The 22,426-nt window shown below is 42.7% G+C and overlaps 1 protein-coding gene across 3 annotated transcripts in view; it reads right to left on the bottom strand.

Annotated features, from left to right (window-relative positions):
* Positions 1–22,426, bottom strand: part of CHD6 (chromodomain helicase DNA binding protein 6) — a 178,978-nt gene that overhangs the window by 23,649 nt on the left and 132,903 nt on the right. For all 3 annotated transcript variants that reach the window (XM_070420947.1, XM_070420949.1, XM_070420948.1), the window contains exons 25-29: positions 20,557–20,660; positions 17,993–18,122; positions 16,111–16,171; positions 2,422–2,482; positions 1,568–1,784 (exon numbers count right to left, since the gene is read on the bottom strand). In XM_070420947.1, coding sequence (XP_070277048.1) covers positions 1,568–1,784; positions 2,422–2,482; positions 16,111–16,171; positions 17,993–18,122; positions 20,557–20,660 — 573 coding nt within the window. The remainder of the gene's footprint in view (positions 1–1,567; positions 1,785–2,421; positions 2,483–16,110; positions 16,172–17,992; positions 18,123–20,556; positions 20,661–22,426) is intronic.

Below are 22,426 nucleotides of genomic sequence, written 5' to 3'. Positions count from 1 at the left end.
CTTCCTCTCTGTAAAAAATCAATAAAATATATTAAAAAAAATCCTTACATGAGGATATGTTTTTTTTATTTTTTGGGGGGTGGGAAGAGGGAGGGAGGAAAGGAGGAAGAGAGGGGGAGAAAAGGAGGGAGAAAGAAAGGGAGAGGGAGAGGGAGAGGGATGGAGAGGGAGAGAGAGAGAGAAAGAGAGAGAGAGAGAGAAAGAGAAAGAGAGAGAGAGAGAGAGAGAGAGAGAGAGAGAGAGAGAAATATCGATCAGTTGCCTCCTATATGTGCAGCAACCAAGATTGAGCCTGTAAGTGGCCCTGATCAGAAATTGAACCCACAACTTTTCGGTGCAGGGCAGTGGTCGGCAAACTCATTAGTCAACAGAGCCAAATATCAACAGTACAACGATTGAAATTTCTTTTGAGAGCCAAATTTTTTAAACTTAAACTATATAGGTAGGTACATTGTTATTAACTTAATTAGGGTACTCCTAAGGCTTAGGAAGAGCCACACTCAAGGGGCCAAAGAGCCGCATGTGGCTCGAGAGCTGCAGTTTGCCGACCACGGGTGTAGGGGATGATGCACAAGTCAACTGAGCCACCATACCTGGCATTTCTTGGTATTTATTGTTTTCAAAGGCTTGACAAGGACTGGCAGCTATAATAAGACAGCTTCAATGCACACTATTCACTTTGCTGCTAAAAGAACATCTGATATATGCCCTTTGTCACTTCTTAAAAAATTTTTTTTCTTTATTGATTAAGGTATTACATATGTGTCCTTATCCCTCCATTGTCCCCCCACCCCCCGCATCCCCTCGCTCATGCCCTCACCCTTCTGGTGTCTGTGTCCATTGGTTATGCTTATATGCATGCATACAAGTCCTTTGGTTGATCTCTCCCCCTTACTCCCACCCTCCCCTACCTTCCCTCTAAGGTTTGTCGGTCTGATCGATGCTTCTCTGTCTCTGGATCTGTTTTTGTTCATCAGTTTATGTTGTTCACTATATTCCACAAATGAGTGAGATCATGTGATATTTATCTTTCTCTGACTGACTTATTTCTCTTAGCACAATGCTCTCCAGTTCCATCCATGCTGTTGCAAATGGTAGGAGTTCCTTCCTTTTTATAGCAGCATAATATTCCACTGTGTAGATGTACCAGTTTTTTAATCCACTCATCTGCTCATGGGCACTTAGGCTGTTTCCAAATCTTAGCTATGGTGACTTGTGCTGCTATGAACATTGGGTGCATGTATCCTTTCTGACTGGTGTCACTTTTATCCAGCAGGTGTTTTTAAGCCCCATCCCCAGAGACTGGGGTCCCATTTAGGAAAGAGGGTCAAGTTGGAAAATCATAAACATCTTGGAATTGTGAACAGAGGCTCCTAGATCTCATCGGACTCCCAGTCAGCAAGACAATAATAACATCTGGAGGCTGGCTCTAATTAATTTTGGAGACCCCCCTATCTCCATGAGAGAACATGAAGTACACTTCCCTGTGGCTCTCAGCTTTCCTTTTTGTCCCCTTTCCCCAGCGGGCAGCTCAGCACGCCCTCTTGGCCACTGGTTTTTATTTTACCTCTTTTGGGCTTCCTTGTTGATGAGGTCCATTTCAGAAGTCCTCCTGAACATCTCTTCCTGGACCCAGTATCCTTGGTTACCTGGTCCCAGAATTTCAGGCCGGCAGAGTTCCTTGCGGTTGCAACGCTGGTAAATAGTGACCAGTCGTCTAAGCCGAGCTGTGAGTGCAGATGAAACTGGCCAGGGCGATTTGTCTGGGTCGGAGCCATCCTGGGCTTCAAACATCAGTGAGGACATTAGTATTTACAAACAGAACCCAACAGAGGTGACTGAATAACTGAATGAGCTCAAGTGTTAAGCCTAGCTAGTGGGCTGCAATTTTGCTTTAGAAAACAGCTTGGTGTGGTTGGCTGGTCTCTCTCAAATACAAACGTGCCTGTCTGCGGGGGCAGAACTGATTGAGAACCTCGTTCTAAGCCAGGAACAAGCAGACCCTCTGAGTCCTCCCCCATGGAGAACTATGGGCTTTTGTGTAGCTGGGCTTTTCAACTGCCAAAGACTATAAAGTGTGAATTCAGAAAAACAAACCAAAAAAAATCCAAACCAAACCAAACCCTCCTAACTTTTCTCCCCCGCCAAACATTTAAATAAAAAAAAAAAAAGAAAGGAAACCGTAATTCCTTTGTTTCCCTCAGACTCCACCTGATGTCAGAGACCATCAGTGATTTCAGTTTTGAACTTCAATGACAGGCGGAGGAGGCTGGCCAGGGCCAAGCTGCAGCTCCGTGTACTACTCCCAGGGAGTTTGACCAAGGCCCACTTCCGTGGCTTTTTAAAAGACCCTCCTTAAAAAAAAACATTTTATGAACCGGGACCTTACTTTTCTTTGCCTTCAGAAGGTCACAGTCTCACCTGCCCGGCTGTCATCCTTCTTCTCACCAAAAATGCCATCCCCTCCGTCACTGGAACTCTCCTGGGGATAAAGAAAGCCATCAGCAAAGCTGCAGCTCAGAGGAAAGCACCCAGGCAGCCCTTGTTCAAAAGGAACAAACGTGCAGAGATCTGCCCAGGAACAGCTCCAAGGCCACGGCCCCTGAGAAATGAAGCTCACTGAGGCACAATTGTAAAAGAGCCAGAAAGCAGTTTATTTAAAATAAGCACTTTTCCCCTGAATTGTGTGGAATGCAGAGAATTACAGCTCAAAGAATGATGAAGTTGAATGTTCTCCCTGGCAGTTACATTTTACAAGCACTATTTTAGCTGTGAATTTAAATATTTGCTTTACCATGCAATGTAATAGTCATTTCACAAAGGTTGTGCCTACATTTCTGCTGTGAAAAGTATCATGCTCATGTTCATTATGGTTAGCTTACTTTAGTCACAACAAAAAATGCTATTTCCCTGAAACACGGCTGCTGCAGGCTTGAGACTGATGGTGCAAAGTCCCAGGAATTTAAAAATAAATTCTCGCTCTGAGGCTCTGGTTGAATCTGGAGTAGTATCACAGGCATGAAGCTTATCCAAGTTGGAGCATTGTTCAAACTGGCACTAATGGATTCCTTCAAGAACTCCTTGGTTTCAGGAATGGAACCTTAAAAGCTCCTTGTATATAAGGCATATGGAATTTGGGGGTGGGAGGAGAGAGTGCTGTTTTTCCACTGGACTCCATTTTTAACATGAAAACTTGTTTTTGACCAGTATCTGTCGATCTGAATGATAGGAGAATGACCCCAGAGCGAAGACTTTGGCCATGTTAGAGCACAGGTCAGACGAGAAAGGTAGGCCAGCTAACTGTTCTGTATAGCCTTCAAGGTAAGAATGGGTTTTAGATTTTTACAGGGAAGAAGAAGGAAAAGAAGGGGAAAGGGAGAGGGGGGAGAGGGAGAAGATGTGTGACAGACTGATGTGGCCCCAGGCCCAGATATTTACTACCTGGTCCTTTACAGAAAATGCCTGCTGCCTCTGGGATGAACACACAGCACAGGGGGCCAGTAACCCAGGCATAGAGCAATGGACAGACACCTATGATGGACAATAGTTAAAATTCAAACCACTCTCACCCTGGCCAGTGTTGCTCAGTGGTTGGAGCGTTGTCCTATACACACGAAGGTGGAGGGTTTGATTCCTGGTTGGGGCACATACCCAGGTTTCAGGTTTGATTTCCGGTTGAAGCGTGTGTAGTAGGCAACTGATCTCCCTCTCTCTCTCTCTCCCTCCCATCTCTCTTTAAAAAACTATTTCAAGCCACTCTTTTGGGAGGCCCTGAAAGAAAACACTCTGAAAAGGCAACAGGAGTAGGGGTGCATTTTCTGAATGCATTTGTTTCTTACTAGAATAGTGAGAGGAGTTAACATTACTGAGAATTATGTGTTACTTAAAGCACAGTGGAAAACCCTTTACATGATGTCTCATTTAGTTCTCAGAACTGCTTTACGGGGGAGAAAGTATTACCAACCACATTTTACAGAAAACAAGTTGTTCCAAAGGCTCTGTAACTTGCCCAAGGTCACACAGCCAGTAAGTGGCAGAGCTGGGTTTCAAACACAGTAGTCTGAGGCAGCCTACACTTTCAGCCACTGGCTATGAAAAACAAGGGACAAGAGGGTCCGGCTGAAACTTCTGTTTTGGAGAATGAAATATACTTAGAATTGGAAAACAGTAGTTTAACCTCTTTCTCAGCCCAAACTGTTTCCGGCCATCTAACGTTAGCGAAAAGGAGAAAATGTCAAGCTGGTCTGCCGTACCCGTTTGAAGTAGCACTTAAACATGCCATCTCATCCCCTCCCACTACTTAGGTAGCTAAAAACTAGGCAAAAAAAGCCCACAGCCATGCCTTATAGCCTTTCCTGCCATCAAGAACATTTTTCAGTTTCCTTAGTATCCACGGAGATCCTCTGAAAGCTGAAATTTGTAATTACAAACACTTTCAGACCGAGGAATGTTCTACAGCCTATACAATGCGGGAGTCAGGTGCCGGAGCTGACACGTTCCTTATTATGACGCATGGGAGGCTGCTGTGGGCATCACCATACCCCACACAAATGGGGTGGCTCCCAGCTTGGTGTGAGGCAGGCACACACGACATTAGGTTGCCCTTCCAGTCAATCTAACGGTTTCTGTTGCTGCAGTTATACACCAACCACCCTTTTCTGAATCCTGCCCTCTCTTGGAGGCATGTCCCCTCTCCAGAAAGGACAGAATGGAGAAATATGTCATAACCTTGGTTAATAGCCACCTAATGGGAGTGTGTGGTGTGGACAGCAGTGACAGGGGGGTCACACAAGCACACCCAAAGCCCAGCGGCTGAACTAGTTATCTCAGGTTCTGCTTACAAGGAACTATGGAAAGAAATGTTCACCTTTGAAGAGGTATGAGTCAATCATTTCAGAGGGAAGGGTCCCAGAGAGTGCTGACAACAAGAATGTCAAAACAAAGGAAACTGACTACAACCGGCAATTTCTCCATCTTGAGCACGCATATGGTTTGGAGTCTGACAGTTCATCTGGCCTTGGGCAAAATATTTCCATCTCTCTCAGGCTCAGTTCTTCATTTGTAAATGGAGATAATACTTTTATTGGGTGACTGTGGGGTGTAAATGGGTTGATTGTATAATGCGTTTAATCTGCTGGTACAAAACAAATGTCCAACAAATGGTAGCTGGGACTGAGGAAATACTAACAGTCCCAACTACAAGGTAATCACTCAGTATTTCTTTTTCAACTAAAATGTGTACTCTTGCCTTAACTGGTTTGGCTCAGTAGATAGGGCATCGGACTGCGGACTGAAAGGTCCAGGTTCGATTCCAGTCAAGGGCATGTACACTGGTTGCGGGCACATCCCCAGTAGTAGGTGTGCAGGAGGCGGCTGATCGATGTTTCTCTCTCATCGATGTTTCTACCTCTCTATCCCTCTCCTTTCCTCTCTGTAAAAAATCAATAAAATATACTTTAAAAAAATAAAATAAAATGTGTACTCTCAGGAAGGTTTCCTAACATAATAAAATGGCAACAATATCAGCAACAGAAGTCTATTGAGTTAGATACTGTACTTTATATACATTTCCGTTTGTTTATGAGGGGATTTTAGACAAGAGGAAATTGCGGAGTGGGGAGGTTGACAATCTTGTCCAGTATTACCCAGCGTCTAAGTGGTGCATGGGATGCAAACCTAGGTCTGACACGACTGGTGAGCTCTAACCCTTGTGCAGCATTACCTCTGGGGGGTAGAAGGCACACTGCACTGAATCCAAAGCCTGGTCGGTACTAAGCGTAACTTAATTCCAGGCCATCACTTCTCTGAGGGTGTGGGGCTCTGTTCTGATCTAAAAACATAAGGTCTAGTCTCCCTAGCTCGTGGCTGCTCCTCCAGGCCTGGCTGCCTCCCCTGTTTGGTCTGGGTGGAGGTGGAGGTGGTAACAGTGGCAGCACAGATCCTGTGGGACCTGCAGACCCAGAGAATTCCCTCTATGCTCTCATTAAAGGCTGGCTGAGTAGTCTTCTCACATTTAGCAAACAATGAGTGTCTCGAGTGCAAGTAACTGTGCTAGGTTCTGGGGCTACGACAGTGGGAAATATGGAACCCTGATCCTTCTGGAGCCCGTGGTCTGATGGCATGACAGACACATTATGCTGGCCATGCAGTGTGATAAGTGCTCCTAAACACAGTGGACAAACAAGAGTCACCAACTCTACCAGACCCAAATCAGGTCAGGGAAAGATACCCAAGAAGTGACTTCCGAGCTTCACACTGAAGAACAAACAGTTCACCAGGGGGAGAAGACAAGAGCTCTCGGTGTCAAGGCAACAGGAGGTACAATGACGGAGTTAGAAAGATCCCACAGCCGTTTCCATTTTGCAGGAAAATCAAGCACCCTTCCACTCCTGCATAAATTTCATACGGAAAGTAAATACACATCAAAGGTCAGTAACATAAAATGGAGAGATCATGGAATTTAGAAAAAGATGTGAGCAGGGGAGACACTGCTTTTGTTCTTTAACTTTTTTTGAAGCGGATTAAAACTGAGCTTCCTCTTTTCTAGAACGAGGATAAGAGTAATGCCTAACTGAAGAGGACCGCGCTTGTAAGGCTGGAAGTATTCTACATCCAAATATTACTGTTGTGTTCAGAGAACCCTCAAACTCTTAACTCAGAAGAAAAGGGTGATTTTTCAGTTCCAAACCGAATTTTTCTTACAATGGGATCAGACCATTAGGCATTATATTTCCCTGTAAGAATCTTTCTCAGGCTCACTGTGGAGATTTCAGAGGCACTTGGAGTAGCAGCAGCTAGGTATATGAGAGGAGGCTGTGCCACTACTCACTCCTATTTCTGTTCTAAGAGATGTTAATCTCCCTACATAATGGGTTTGGTAAAGAAAGACTCCAGGCCATTCCAAACACAAGTATACTTTTAGACCAACTGCTTTTGAAGGTCTCTGTAGGTTCATGGACTCCAGCTGCATTTGAAATCTGTTCACCAAAGTTCTTCTGCTATTAAACAGAGGGAGAGATTGGGGAAAGGGAGTACACTACATCAGCGGTCACCAACTGGTGGTCGGTGGACCACTGGTGGTCCATGAGGTCTGTAAGGTTGGCGACTGCTGGTTTAAGGAAACCTTTGGAGCAGCGGTCACCAACTGGTGGTCCGTGGACCACTTGGTCCGTGAGGTCCGAAAGGTTGGTGATTGCTGCACTAGATCATCTCAAACGTCCCTTCTAACTCTAACATTCCATGATTCTTCGTCTGCCACATTTGAAGAGGACAGCTGTCACAGTGTGCTCTGGAAGGCACCAGAGTAGTGAGGGTCTGGAGACGATGTGATATGAAGAAAGGCAGAGAAACCAGGGAAACTGCCCCTGCAGACTTAAAGAGATTAAGGTTGCTAACTGGCCTCAAGAATTAAAATCCGCCGAAACCGGTTTGGCTCAATGGATAGAGCGTCGGCCTGCAGACTGAAAGGTCCCAGGTTCGATTCCGGGCAAGGGCATGTACCTGGGTTGCGGGCACATCCCCAGTGGGAGATGTGCAGGAGGCAGCTGATTGATGTTTCTCTCTCATCTATGTTTCTAACTCTCTGTCTCTCTCCCTTCCTCCCTGTAAAAAAATCAATAAAATATATTTAAAAAAAAAAAAAGAATTAAAATCCTACCAGAGAGGAAAGAAAGAAGAGTTTTGTTCTTTGCAGCACCAAAGAAAACTAGACACAATCTATGGAACCAACTGGGAGCCAGATATCTGGGTCAGTGTAAGGGAGCATCACCCAATGAAGTGGGCTTCCCTGGAGGGCAGCACATTCCTCCTCTTCCCCCATGGACTCCTGGAAGTACCTGAACCTACCTGAATGACCCCCTGACACTGAAGTTGCCGAGGGGATGGACACTCAGACGTTTGTTAGGGCTTCTTGCAATGATAAGAGTCTCCCAATCTATTAACTGTTAACCTTTCTGCGTCCAGGGGTTTAATTCAGAGGAATTACTCTAGGTATGGATGATAGGCTCGTTGGGCTTCTTGAACCCTGCTTGCTGATCTGCCTGAGGGGAGGGGAGTAGGGGTTGGGCAGCAGGCTTGCTTCAGATGTTGGCTGTTTTTCTGCATTTGTTACTTTAGCACATGAACTAGAAATCAAGCTACATAATCTGCCCACCTCAAAATCTGGGGGAAGCCACTCTCCATTCCATCTGCTTTAGATTATACTGTATTTATAGCCCAGGTTTTAGAGGTTTCAAGAGCAAAAGAAATAATATAGGCATCAATTTTATAAATGAATCAAAATGTAGTTCCAAAGGAGTGTTACCTTATTATAAGAAAACTTAAGTTATTTTATCAGTTTTGCTGCAACCCCTTCAGTGCTCAAAGCTCTCCAAGATCAAAGACTGACCAGTTAGACAGGTAAACTTTACTGAACAGCTCTCACCGGCCTGGCCTGCAGGAGGTCTGGTGACTGCCTTTCCATAGAAGCGCTGCCGGGACGACGGCGCATGTATGCACAGCTGAAATACCTTCTCCCTTCTTCATTGTGAAAAGAATACTTGATTGGAAAAGAGAATACCAGAATATCGAGAGAATACCTAGGTTGAGCTCTAACATCTAGTAGCTGAGAGAATTTGGCCAAGTTCTTTAATTTCCTGGGCCTACATTTGCTCAGCTCTCAAAGGAGGGCAGTAATATCTGAAGTGTTTACTTCACAAAGTTGAGGTGAGAATCAAAGGAAACAAATGGAAAAGGTTCTTTGGAAAGAGTCAAGTTCCACATAAGTATAAGGTATTGCTTTCATTTCTTTGGCAACAGAGTTGTTTTCTATGAAAAACACACCCCAAATTCCAGACAAAATAAGTAGCAGAATAAGCTATGACCAAAATGGCAGAATTTGGGATTTAATTGTCAAGACCAGTACTCAATTTCCCTCAGGTCCAGGGTCTGAAGCTTCATGCTGATTTGCTTCAATCTACCACTCCCCAATTCACCGTAGGGAGACATGAAAACATAGCTTTGAAAAATAATTATTTCCTATTCTGGGAAAGTGATGTCATTATTACTATTACAGGAATCAGAGCTGATGGAAGCCAAAGTAAATATCACACATTCTCCAAGCTAGAACCAAAAGAAAAGAGTTGATAACTTTTAGGTAGTGACCAGGAGAAGAGGAGAGATTATTTAGGCAATGAAGTAAGTTGGGGACAATGCTACAGTAGCCTGTGGGATCCAGAATTCATGAAATTAGCTCCACTCCTCAAAGCCAGGGAAAAAATAGTAAATGGTGCCTAAGTCCTGGTAAGGTTTTGTTGTCTTCTGCAAAGTCCCAGAAACTCATTTGTAAAATGCAATGCACACTTATGCTTCTGGGAAGGTGCACATTTCTTCACTCCTCACTCTAAGTATAGCTAAAACCCCTGGACATTATACATAAAACAAACATAAGAAAACTCTTATGCAAAGAGAATAAGGTAGACCACCTAGGGATCATGGACCTTAGCATATCATTAGCATATTACGCTTTTATTGGTTGAACGGCCGATTGGTCAACTGGGCACTTAGCATATTAGGCTTTTATTATATAGGATAATAAAATATCTAGAATAACTACTAAAAAGCAATGAAATATAGATAAATCAAAAAGTAATCATTAAAAACATTCAAGCAACCCAGAGGGAGGCAGGGAAAAGAAAATAGAGCATCAAAAAGCAGAGGAAACAATAAAGTGTTTGTAAATGGCTTAATACACCAACTAGAAGACAGAGGCTGGCAGAATACATGAAAAAATATGACCTAACTATATGCTGTCTGTAGGACTCACTTCAAATACAAATGATAAAGGCAGGTTGAAAGTAGAAAGGTAGAGAATCGAAGATGGCGGCATAGGTAAACACCGGAGATTGCCGCCGTAAACAACCACTTCAAAAATACAACTAAAAGACGAACGGACATCAACCAGAACCACAGGAAGGCTGGCTGAGGAGAGACTCTTCAACTAGAAGCAAAAACAACAGCATTCCGACGCTCAGAGGAGGCGTAGTGTGGAAAATTTAAAGGTACGGTGGTGCGGTGGTGAGGTGGTGCGCGCGCAAAGCGGGCTGGCGGCTGAGGGCGCGGTTGTCGTTTTCAATCAGGAGTGAGTCTCAGACTCTGGGCTACAGATCCGGGTGAGTCTCTAGGGACCCAGACTCAAACGGGAAAAGCGGGACTGTCTGGCTACGGCCCCTCCGAGGTTTGCAGCGGTTGTGGGGACAGAGAGGCAGAGCCCCTGGGGACGGACTGAGAGCGGCCATAGCGGCTCCCTCCCCCCGCCCTGTTGAGCCCGCCCCGCCCAGGCCCTGCGCATAGCCATTTGCCAATTGCCTCAGGCAAAGGCTGGATTAGCGCCTCCCCAGAAGACAGACATTTTCCGCTCAGCTGATTCCTACAGCCAGTCGGCCTGGTGGTCAAATCCCTCTAGTGTTAACTACAACAATTAAGGCTTGGCTAGAACAAGACTGCGCACAGAGACCACAAGGGGGTGCACCAAGAAAGCATAAAAGATGCGGAGACAAAAAACATGACAGAAATGGAGGATATGGAGCTAAGAATCGCAATTTTGAGGGCTTGCCATAAATTTGTGCAGAGCCTCACGAAAACTAATGAGACCCTCGATGCTACGATAAAGAAATTAGAAAGTAAGCATACACGGACTGAAATAAAGAATATTATACCCAATAGCAGACCAGAGGAGCTCAAGAATCAAACCAAAGATTCGACAAAAAACACCCAATTGGAAAAGCAAAATGAAAAAAGAATCCTAAAGTGTGAAGATAGTGTAAGGAGCCTCTGGGACAGCTTTAAGCGGACTAATATCAGAATTATTGGAGTGCCAGAAGATGAGAGACAGCAAGATATTGAAAACCTATTTCAAGAAATAATGGCAGAAAACTTCCCCCACCTGGAGAAAGAAATGGACTTACAGGTTCAAGAAGCGCAGAGAACCCCAAACAAAAGGAATCCAAAGAGGACCACACCAAGACACATCATCATTAAAATGCCAAGAGCAAAAGACAAAGAGAAAATCTTAAAAGCAGCAAGAGAAAGAGGCTCAATTACCTACAAGGGAATACCCATACGACTGTCAGCTGATTTCTCAACAGAAACTTTGCAGGCCAGAAGGGAATGGCAAGAAATATTCAAAGTGCTGAATACCAAGAACCTACAACCAAGATTACTTTATCCAGCAAAGCTATCATTCAGAATTGAAGGTCAGATAAAGAGCTTCACAGACAAGGAAAAGCTAAAGGAGTTCATCACCGCCAAACCAGTATTATATGAAATGCTGAAAGGTATCCTTTAAGAAGAGGAAGAAGAAGAAAAAGGTAAAGATACAAATTATGAACAACAAATATGCATCTATCAACAAATGAATCTAAGAATCAAGTGAATAAATAACCTGATGTACAGAATGAACTGGTGATTATAATAGAATCAGGGACATAGAAAGGGAATGGACTGACTATTCTTGGGGGGAAAAGGGGTGTGGGAGATGCGGGAAGTGACTGGACAAAAATCATGCACCTATGGATGAACACAGTGGGTGGGGAGTGAGGGTGGAGGGTGGGGTGGGAGCTGGAAGGAGGGGAGTTATGGGGGGAAAAAAGAGGAACAAATGTAATAATCTGAACAATAAAGATTTAAAAAAAAAAAAAAAAAGAAAGTAGAAAGGTAGAAAAAGATATACAAACATTAATCAAAGGAAACCAGGAGTAGCTGAGACAGAGAGGGACGTTATATATTAGTAATGATAGCAGAGACAATCCACCAAGAACACATAATTATAAACGCGTATACACCAAACAACAGAGCTGCAAAATACATGAAGCAAAAACTGATAGAACTGAAAGGAGAAATAGACAAACCCATAATTACAGTTGGAGACTTCAAGACTCTGCTCTCAAAAACTGATGAAACTACTAGACAGAACACCAGTAAGGATACAGAAGACCTCAACAACACTATCAACCAGAAGAATCTAAGTGACATTTATGCAACACTTCACCCAACAACAGCACAATGCACTTTTTTTTTTTCTCAAGTGCCTATGGAGCATATACTGAAATAGACCACATCCTGGGCCATAAAACAAACCTTAACAAATTTAAAACTGAAATAATACAGATCATGTTCTCTGAACAAAATATAATCAAACTAGAAACCAAAACAAAAAGATATAGGTAAGTCTCCACTTGGAAACTAAGTAATACCTGTCTAATAACCCATGCTTCATAAAGGAAGTCTCAAGAGAGTTTTTTTTGAAATACATTAAATTGAATGAAAATGAAAATAGAACATAGTAAAATTTGTGGAACATAACTAAAGCAATGCTAAGAGGAAAATTTATAGCACTGAATGCATACAATAAACAAGCAGTCAAGTCTCAAATCAGTAATCTAAGTGTCCATCCAAAAATCTAGAAAAAAAAGAGGAAAAGAAAACAAAAGCAAGTAGAAGGAAGGGAATAATAAAGAGCAAAAATCAGTGACATTAAAAACAGAAAAACAATAGAGAAAATTAATGAAACAAAGAGCTGATTCTTTAAAAAGGTAAAGCAGACAAATCTCTAGCAAGATGAGTAAGGGAAAAAGAGAAAAGACACAAATTACCAATATCAGGAATGAAACAGGGAATTTCACTACAAATTCTGCAGACATGAAAAGGAAAATAAGAGAATATTATGAACAACTCAACATATACATTTGACAACTCAGATGAAACAGATCAATTTCTTTTTAAAAAAAAATATATATTTTATTGATTTTTTACAGAGAGGAAGGAAGAGGGATAGAGAGTTAGAAACATCGATGACAGAGAAACATGGATCAGCTGCCTCCTGCACATCCCCTACTGGGGATGTGCTCGCAACCAAGGTACATGCCCTTGACCGGAATCGAACCTGGGACCCTTCAGTCCGCAGGCCGATGCTCTATCCACTGAGCCAAACTGGTTAGGGCCAGATCAATTTCTTAAAAAACACAAACCACTGCAACTTACGCAATATAAATTCACAACTGGATTTATAATTTAAAAACTCCCCCAAAAGGGCTCTCCAGGTCCAGATGTCTTCACTGAAGAATCCTACTAGACATTTAAAAAATTAATTCCAAGCCTGGTCGGCGTGGCTCAGTGGTTGAGCATTGACCTATGAACCAAAAGATCGAGGTTCGATTCCCAGTCAGGGCACATGCCTGGGTTGCGGGCTCGATCCCCAGTGTGGGGTGTGCAGGAGGCAGCCGATCAATGATTCTCTCTCATCATTGATGTTTCTATCTCTCTCTCCCTCTCCCTTCCTCTCTGAAATCAATAAAAAAAAATTTACAAATAAATAAATAAATAGATAAATAAATAAATAAAAATAAAAAATTAATATCAATTCTAGACAACCTCTATCAGAAAATAGGAGGGAAGGAACATCCAATTCATTTTATGAGGCTAAAATTACCCTCATATGAAAACCAGATTAAAGATGGTACCAAGATAACTACAGACCAATATTCCTCATGAATAGAGATGAAAAAATCCTTAAGGAAATATTAACAAATAGAACTCAATAATAAAAATCATCCACCATTACTAAGTAGCATTTATCCCAGTTTATCCATGGATGTAAGGCTGGTTCAATATTTGAAAATCAATCAAAGTAATCTACTAATATTATAGGCTAAATAAGAAAAATCACATGAGCATATTACTTGGTACAAAAATGTATTTGACAAAATTCAACATTCATTCATGACAAAAATTCTCGGAAAACTAGGAATACAGGGAAATATTCTCACCTTCAATAAAGAGCATCTATAAGAAATCTAGAACATTATACTTAATGATGAAAAATTGAATGCCTTCTTCCTAATATCAGGAACAAGGCAAGGATGTCTGCTCTCATCCCTCTTATTCAACACAATGCTGGAAGTTTTAGACAGTACAATAAAGAAAAGAAAAAAAGGAAATACATGGCATATAGATCAGAAAGGAAAATATTTAAGTATCCCTATTTGCAGATGACACGTTAGTTGATGTAGAAGATCTCAAGAAACCTACAAACACCTCCTAGAATTAACTCCTAAATGGAAAGATATGTGGTAAGCTTCAATATAGTAAAGGTGTAAATCTCCCCGAAGTGATATGGGTTTAGTGCAATTCCTATCAAAATTCCAGCAAGAATTTTTGTAGATATAGATAATTCTAAAACTTACATGGAAAGGCAAACAAAGGAACAAGAAAAGCTAAAATAATTTTAAAAAAGAAATGAGATGAATCAGTCTACCCAATTTAAAACTTATTATATAATAATCAATATATAAGCTATTGGAGGAGGAATATATAAATAGATCAATGGAAAAGAACAGAGAACCCAGAAACAGAGCCACACAAATATGCTCAACTGATTTTTTGGCCAAGGTGCAAATGCAGTTCAATGAAAGAAAGATAGCTTGTTAAAACAAATCGAGCCAGAGTAATTGGATGTCAATAAGAAAATGAACCTCAACCTAATTTTCTTCTTTTATATGAAAATTAATTTAAAATGGATCACAGAGTTAAATGTAAAACTGAAGAACTTTTAGGAAAAAAACAGAAGAAAATCTACATCTAGGCAGAGTACTCAGATTTGAAACTAAAAACGTGATCCATAAGAGAAAAATATTGGCAAGCTGGACTTCATCAAAATGAAAAATGTTTGTTCTGTGAAAGACAATGTAAATAGGATAAAAAGACAAACTACTAGTGGGAGAAAATATTTGCAAACTATATATTTGACAACACTAGTATCTAGAATAAATGAAGAACTCTCAAATATCAACAGTAAGACAAAGAAACAATGCAATTAGAAAATGGGCAAAGGACATAAAAAACATTTCACTCAAGAGGTATACATTTGGCAGTTAAGCATAAAAAAATGCAAAACATCATTTGTCATTTGGGAAATGTAAATTAAAACAAAGAGATATCCTACATACCTATCAGAATGGCTCAATTAAAAAATAGTGACAGTACAAAAGCTAGTGGGGATGAGGACACATTGCTGGTGGAAATGTAAAATGGTATAGCCATTCTGGAAAAACAGTTTGGTAGTTTATTAAAAAAAACTAAACATGTAACTACCATATTACCTAGCAATTGTACTCCTGGACATTTATCCCAGAGAAATGAAAATGTATGTTCACACTAAGTCTGTATGTAAATGTTTATAGAGGTATTTGTAATATTCAAAAATTGTAATCAACCAATGTCCTTTAATTGATGAATGGTGAAACAAACTGTGGTACATCCACACCATGGAATACTTACTACTCAATAATAAAAAGGAATGAGTTACAACAACCTACAGGAAATTATGCTTTGTGATAAAAGCCAATTCCCAAAGGTTACATAGTTTATGATTCCATTTATATAACATTCTTTTTTTAAAATATATTTTATTGATTTTTTTACAGAGAGGAAGGGAGAGGGATAGAGAGTTAGAAACATCGATGAGAGAGAAACATCGACCAGCTGCCTCCTGCACACTTCCTACTGGGGATGTGCCTGCAACCAAGGCACATGCCCTTGACCGGAATCGAACCTGGGACCCCTGAGTCCGCAGGCTGACGCTCTATCCACTGAGCCAAACCGGTTAGGGCTATATAACATTCTTAAAATGACAGAATTACAGAAATAAAGAACCGGTTAGTGGTTGCCAGGGATTAAAAGGAGGTGAAGGCAGGAGGGAAGTGTAGGTAGCTATAAAAGGGCAACATGATGGATCAATGTGGCCATGGAAATGTTAAGACTCCATCAATGTCAGCATCCTGGTTGTGATCTTGTACTATAGTTCTGCAAGATGTTCCCCGGTGGAGAAATGGATATGAAAGGTACAAGGGATCACTCTGTATTGTATCTTAAAATCACACCTAAAATCTACAGTTATCTCAAAATCAAGTTTCATTAGAATGAAAGTACAATGTAGTCTGTATGTTGACAATTTTTATAATAAAATGTTGGGGAAAATGCAATGCAATCAAGTTCCCCCAAAGCACCGCTAAGATGGGGTTTTCTTTCTTCATATGGCAGATCATGGGGATTACCAATACAGCACATATGACTCACCACTTGTTTCTGGAGGCCATCTAGTTTGTCTTCAGTGTTGTCATCTTTATCCGTGTTGCTTCTAAATAAAAGTAAGAAAAAAAAAGAAAAAGAAAAAGAAAAAAAAAAGGCATCATATACTACCTAAGGGCTATTTGGCAACCAGGATGCTTATAAGAAAGCCTCCTAAATCACAGATCAAAGGGAATATTAGTAGATCCCTTTCCCCACAGGCCTCAAAATCTGGGTCTTTCCAATGTCATAACTTCCAAGGGCAAGGCCCCCTGTCAGACTGAGACTCCAGCATCTACTCAGTCAAGTAAGAGGCCAGCTATTCAACAATGATTCTATCATAACCCACCCAGGGTTATCTGGATATGAGGCTTTGATAAAAGAAGACTAGAGACTGAAGGCTGTGCAAACTGAGCCAGTCCTGATGTGCCAACCCCTGTATCACAATAGGATGATCTTCACACAGAATCACTCACTGCTTCGAAAGGAAGCTCTGCCGACACTTCCAAGAAAGGACATTTTGCCCCCTGTACCACCAATCACTTGCCTCTAGGTTAGCTGCCTAATGTCTTCTCTCTTGTGAGCTTAACTACTGCTGGTGTCTATCTGTTTTTCATCATTCCTTTTAAAACTGCCTTTGAAGTATTCCTGTCTCAAATATTCGTATCTTTGCTGCTCAGATTCTGGAGGCATATGGATAATATGGTAGTTACATGTTTAGTTTTTTTAATAAACTACCAAACTGCTTTTCCAGAATGGCTATACCATTTTACATTTCCACCAGCAATGTGTCCTCATCCCCACTAGCTTTTGTACTGTCACTATTTTTTAATTGAGCCATTCTGATAGGTATGTAGGATACCTTCACTGCTTAACCACATAAAGAACAACCAGCCCATAAGAAAATGAACCTCATGCCACATCCAGGTACCTCACTCACTCAGGCAATGTTTTCCCAGACCCAGTGAATCTAAGAGCCACATTGGTCACCTGGGCATTTGTTAACATCTCTCTGACTGCATCTACTTTCTGCTAGAGGAAACACACATGGATAGGGAATGTTATGGTAGCTAAAATGTTAATCAGGAGTTAAGAACAAATGGAAAATGCATTTCACTCTTTTCTCCACCACAGCAGATAGTGAAGGGCTCCACGCAGAGCCACACCCTCATGTCCAGGCTTGGCCACAGCCCTAGGCAATGAAAAGCATATCTGCCACTTTGGGGGAGAAGATCAGGTCAAAAGCTCACCAAACACAAAGTAAGACATATATGTTATGTTATTTTAAATGTATACACATGTATTTTGGAGAACTAGTTTTTGGTTACTTAGCTTTCCTATAAACTTATACATTTGGAGGTTATGCCAACAGTAAAATTCAGCCAAAGAGGATACCTCCGTACTTTTTTTGCATACCCAGGGATAAGGCTCATATACCACGGCTGTCAAGCAGTGTGGCTCCTAAATCCACCTTAGTCACAGACCATGCAATCCTTAAATAATGCTGGAATTTCATCTGAGGAATGCCGAGGGCAGGAAGCCTGTACTCGTTGTGCCTCTTCTTAGCTTTCTGCCAGGTAGGAGAAGTCTGAATTCTTCCTCAAGAATCCTCTGACCAGGTAAGCGATGAGGATGATGAGCAGCTTAGGGAGCCCATGTAGGACAGGAATCAGTACTTGGTTCAAAGTGCTTAGAAGTCAAAGAAAAGGCCTGAGGTGTAACAGGATGGAACCAAAGCGGCCATTCTAGAAGGCCGCTCCAGCGTGGCAAGGCTAAGGGAGATGCCACACTGTGAGGAGGAGACTGAGTGTGCTGGACATGGATGGGAGGGGTCATAGATTTGTGGCATGACACGTTAGTTACGGCACAGTTGGTCTATGCAGCTTCTCACCTTTCAGGAATGTCTGAGGTCCCATCCGTAACACCCTGTTCTGCAGAAAGGGACTTCTCATCTGGCATCCCAACTTTCTCCAGGAAACAAAGTGCAGGGTCTGCTCGCATGGCATTGTACCGCTCATACCCTGATCAGGAGTAATGAGAAACGTCAGAAGTCATGTCAGAGCTCACACAATCTGCCCTGGGCTCTAGATGGTCATGTTGTTTCCCTTATTAAGTAAAAGCAAAACAAAGATACTTATTGAAGATTAACTGGATCCTTTAAGATTTCCTATCTGGGAAGAACCTTGAGCTAAAGTAGACACCTCTGAGTATAGTGCTAGGCCAAAAATGAAAGCTTAGTGACTGCCATAGCAGGTTTTTGTTTTGGTTGTTAGTATTTGCCCGGAATATCTTATTTCGCTCCTTAGATGTCAATCTCATTCTATCTTCCATCTGGTCTTATCTCACTTCCAGCACTGCTTCCCTGGGCCAGTCAGAGAGCCATTTCTTGCCCTCCTTCCCTGGAGGGGCTTGCTTCCTCGTTCAGTGTGGGTATTAAACACCCAGACCGCCTGGTCTGTTGTCCTATTGGCTCCTGAGCTTGCAGCTCTGGCTGTAATGTGTAGGATATCTGGAGTGACCTCTTCATTTGGGGCTTTCCTTCATTTCTTTCAGGTTCAGCTATAATTCACCTCAGCATTCTGCATGTCTGTGGTGAGTGTCTTGGGTGGGGGAAGGGAGAGGAAGCATGTGCATCTGCCTGCCACACTGCTGGGGCTGCAGGTGTGTCCTCCTGACAGCACATTGGCTCCATCAGGGAGTTGGCAATGTGCTTCACAGCCACCACTGAAGACACGGTCAATGGACTCTCCTGCACACACCAAGCTCACATGCTCTGGAATGTGGTTGCCTGCAGCAGCTGGTCTACTTCTGGATTCTTTCCAAAATTAGATTAGACCAAGTTTCAGTTACACTGTGGACCCTTGTGCTTAACAGGGAGGTCACATGCTTCTCTTCTCTCTTCAGAGCTGAGTTCCAGCCCTGTACTGTCCAAAAGAGGAGCCACATGTGGCTATTTTAATTACAATTACATAAAAAATACAGTTGTATTAGTCACATTTCCAGTGCCCAACAGCCATATGGGGCTCCTCCATAGCTGACTTCCAGCACAGAAAAGGCATTTCCATAATCACAGGAAGTCCTGTGGTAGCACTGTTCCAGCCTAACCCAGTGGTTTGACAAAGAGCTCTCAGCAGCACTGGACCTCCTGAAGCCTGCTCTGGTAACACCAGAATCCAAGTTTTTTTTTTTTTTTAAATATATTTTATTGATTTTTTACAGAGAGGAAGGGAGAGAGATAGAGAGTTAGAAACATCGATGAGAGAGAAACATCGATCAGCTGCCTCCTGTACATCTCCTACTGGGGATGTGCCCGCAACCCAGGTACATGCCCTTGACCGGAATCGAACCTGGGACCTTTCAGTCCGCAGGCTGACGCTCTATCCACTGAGCCAAACCGGTTTCGGCCAGAATCCAAGTTTTGAGGGACTTCCTCATTAAAATATGCACAGTCATCCCTCAGTATCCAGGGAGGATTGGTTCCAGGATGCCTCCGAGGATACCAAAATCCAAAGATGCTTAAGTCCTTACATAAAATGGCACTTTATTTGCATAAAACCTGTATTTGCATATAGGCTACAGAGGGTATCCCTACCCAGCACTCCAGTCACATGGATTCAGTGTAATGTTTGGCATATGGCAAATTGAAAGTTTGCTTTTTGGAACTTTCTGGGACTATTTTTGGGAAATATTTCTGATCCGAATTTGGCTGAACCGGTGAACATGAAACCCGCAGATAAGGAGGAAATGCAACTGGTTATGGCCTGTAAGTATTTAAGAATCCTACTCATAAGGCATGTGTTAGTTTACTTTCCAAAGGCAGAGTAATAAGCAACAGTGAAATAACGCCAAGCATCTATTACGTACCAAGCACTGTTCTAGGCAGTTTACCTATATTGTTCTAGTTAATATTCAAACAACCCTCCACATCAGTTGTTTTGATGGCATTCCCCTTGTCTAAATAAGGAATTAGATGGTAGATGTTTATGAAATGCTTCTCAGTATCTTTTAGTCTCTTGCTTACCACATTAAAAAGAAAGATGCCCATGCCATCTTCTATTCTCAAATTTTTATACCCAGTAGGGCAAACTAGAAATGTGTAGGATATCTGGAATGACCTTAGAATTCTATCTACATATGAAATGCTAAAACCTTAACATTTTCCCCAACTACCACGTGCCAGACACTAGGCCAGATATTGGGACAATAGGAATAAATGAGTGTGAGGCAGTCCCGGCCCAAGCATACAGACAGGCTAGGTGGGGAAGATACAAGGTCTTTATGGCCAACTCACTCTCTTGAAGTTCCTCACTGATACTAACATCCACTGTAATTTCATGACTCCACATTCCTCTGGTTGAAATTCTGAGAGGACAGAGGTAAGGCTCTACTTTCTAAGACAGACGTGCAATAGGACGGTGGAGTTTTCAGGAAAGGGGGAAACACTGAAACACACACCATGTTTGAAAACGCCAATCAGAAGGGACTTGTCGGCCTCAGCATCCCACCAGTCCACTGGAATCTCCACGTAGTCGATGTCAGGCAGAGGCACTTCCAGCTCCCTGTGGAAGGAAGGGCATGGACTCAGAGTTCCTTCAACAGACAGAAAACAACGTCAGAGCTACTGGCCGGACCCTGGTATTAAGCCACATCCTAGTTGCAGGCTTAGACACGAAGTAACAGGATGCAGGAATTGTGGGCCAAGGTTCCTTACAGGGCTTTCCCAGTGAGCTATCTCTGCATGTGTACAGTGGGGCCTTGACTTACGAGTGTCCCGACTAACGAGTTTTTCGAGATATGAGCCATCTCTCGCCGATTTTTTCCTTTGAGTTGCGAGCTAAAATTCAGGTTATGAGCCAGCTTCAGATACCCCACCACTAGTTGGTGCAGCGAACGTCACAGTGAACGCCACATCAGCCCAGTATCACGTGTCTCACTCGTTCACTTCAAGATTTGACATACGAGTAATTTGAGTTACGAGCTCCCTCACGGAACGAATTAAACTCGTAAGTCAAGGCCCCACTATACTTGACTCCCAGGCTCCACCCTAGACTGACTGGCAAACTTTGTGGAGAACTCACTGTTGGTCTAGAGTGGAGCCTTAGGATCTACACGCATGAGGTAGTTCTGATGTGCACCTTCAATCGAGAACCACAGTAAAATCCATCTATATACCATTCATTGAAGGTAGAACACCTCTTAAACGGTTGAATTTATACATGATCAAATGTCGAGAAGATGAGTTTCCAAATCGTGTAGAGATCTCAAGCTCAATTCAAAAACAAGATGATGTGCTTTGGAACATGCAGGGATATGAAGAGAGCCCTTCGGAGGACATGGGCCACAATAGGTGGCAGTGGTCTGCTAATGCTCTGTAGGGTCAAAAATGACCACAAATTGCACTGCTCCTGGCCAAAGTAATAACAATGACATGTCCTAGGCCGTGGTCGGCAAACTGCGGCTTGCGAGCCACATGTGGCTCTTTGGCCCCTTGAGTGTGGCTCTTCCACAAAATACCACGTGTGGGAGCGCATGTACAGTGCGATTGAAACTTCGTGGCCCATGTGCAGAAGTCGGTATTTTGTGGAACAGCTGGTATTTTGTGGAAGAGCCACACTCAAGGGGCCAAAGAGCTGCATGTGGCTCGCAAGTCGCGGTTTGCCGACCACTGTGACCTAGGGAGTAGACATGAGGGGATTAGCAGGCCTGTACCATCAACCCCTCTCTGAGGTTCTGTCCACGTTCTGAGAGCTCACATGGATCCTCAGCTCACTGTCTTCATTTGTCCTGCGCTGGGAGAGAACTTCTACCTCCATGGCTCCTCTCCCACCTTTCAGCTCCTGGATGGTTCCTCTGCTGCATTTGAAGTTTCTTACTGCATCAGGCTCATTTTACTGTGACACAGGGCTGATGCCCTTGCCAGGCCCAGCTCCCCTGTGAGGATGGTGTCCCTAGCCCCACCTTTCTAGGCAGCTCCCTCTATCTGGCTCCCCTGAAGGGCCCACTGCTCTGCCTGTGTGGTGCCATGGGCTGAACAACTTTTCTGGGATGAACTTTTATGTACTCCTTATGGCAATCTCTACAATAAGACATTACACCTGAATAGGACGAGGGAGAGCCAGGATTGAGGAAAGCAGAGGAGAGGAGGAAAAAGTGTGGTGAATGGACTGGCACTCTCCACGTTCTGCCTAGCCTCCATCTATCTACATGTCTACAAAAGCAATGATGGGGATGAGAAAGTTCAGATAGATTACCTGTGGCATGTAACACCTAATACAAACGATCAGTTGAATTCTACTGCATCTATATGACTCAAAAATTGAACCTT

This window comes from Myotis yumanensis, unplaced genomic scaffold (genome assembly GCF_028538775.1).
Source record: "Myotis yumanensis isolate MYYU_CA2020_CCGP unplaced genomic scaffold, mMyoYum1.0.hap1 SCAF_7, whole genome shotgun sequence".
NCBI classification, from domain to species: Eukaryota; Metazoa; Chordata; class Mammalia; order Chiroptera; family Vespertilionidae; genus Myotis; species Myotis yumanensis.
This window is presented reverse-complemented; position numbering and strand designations above follow the sequence as displayed.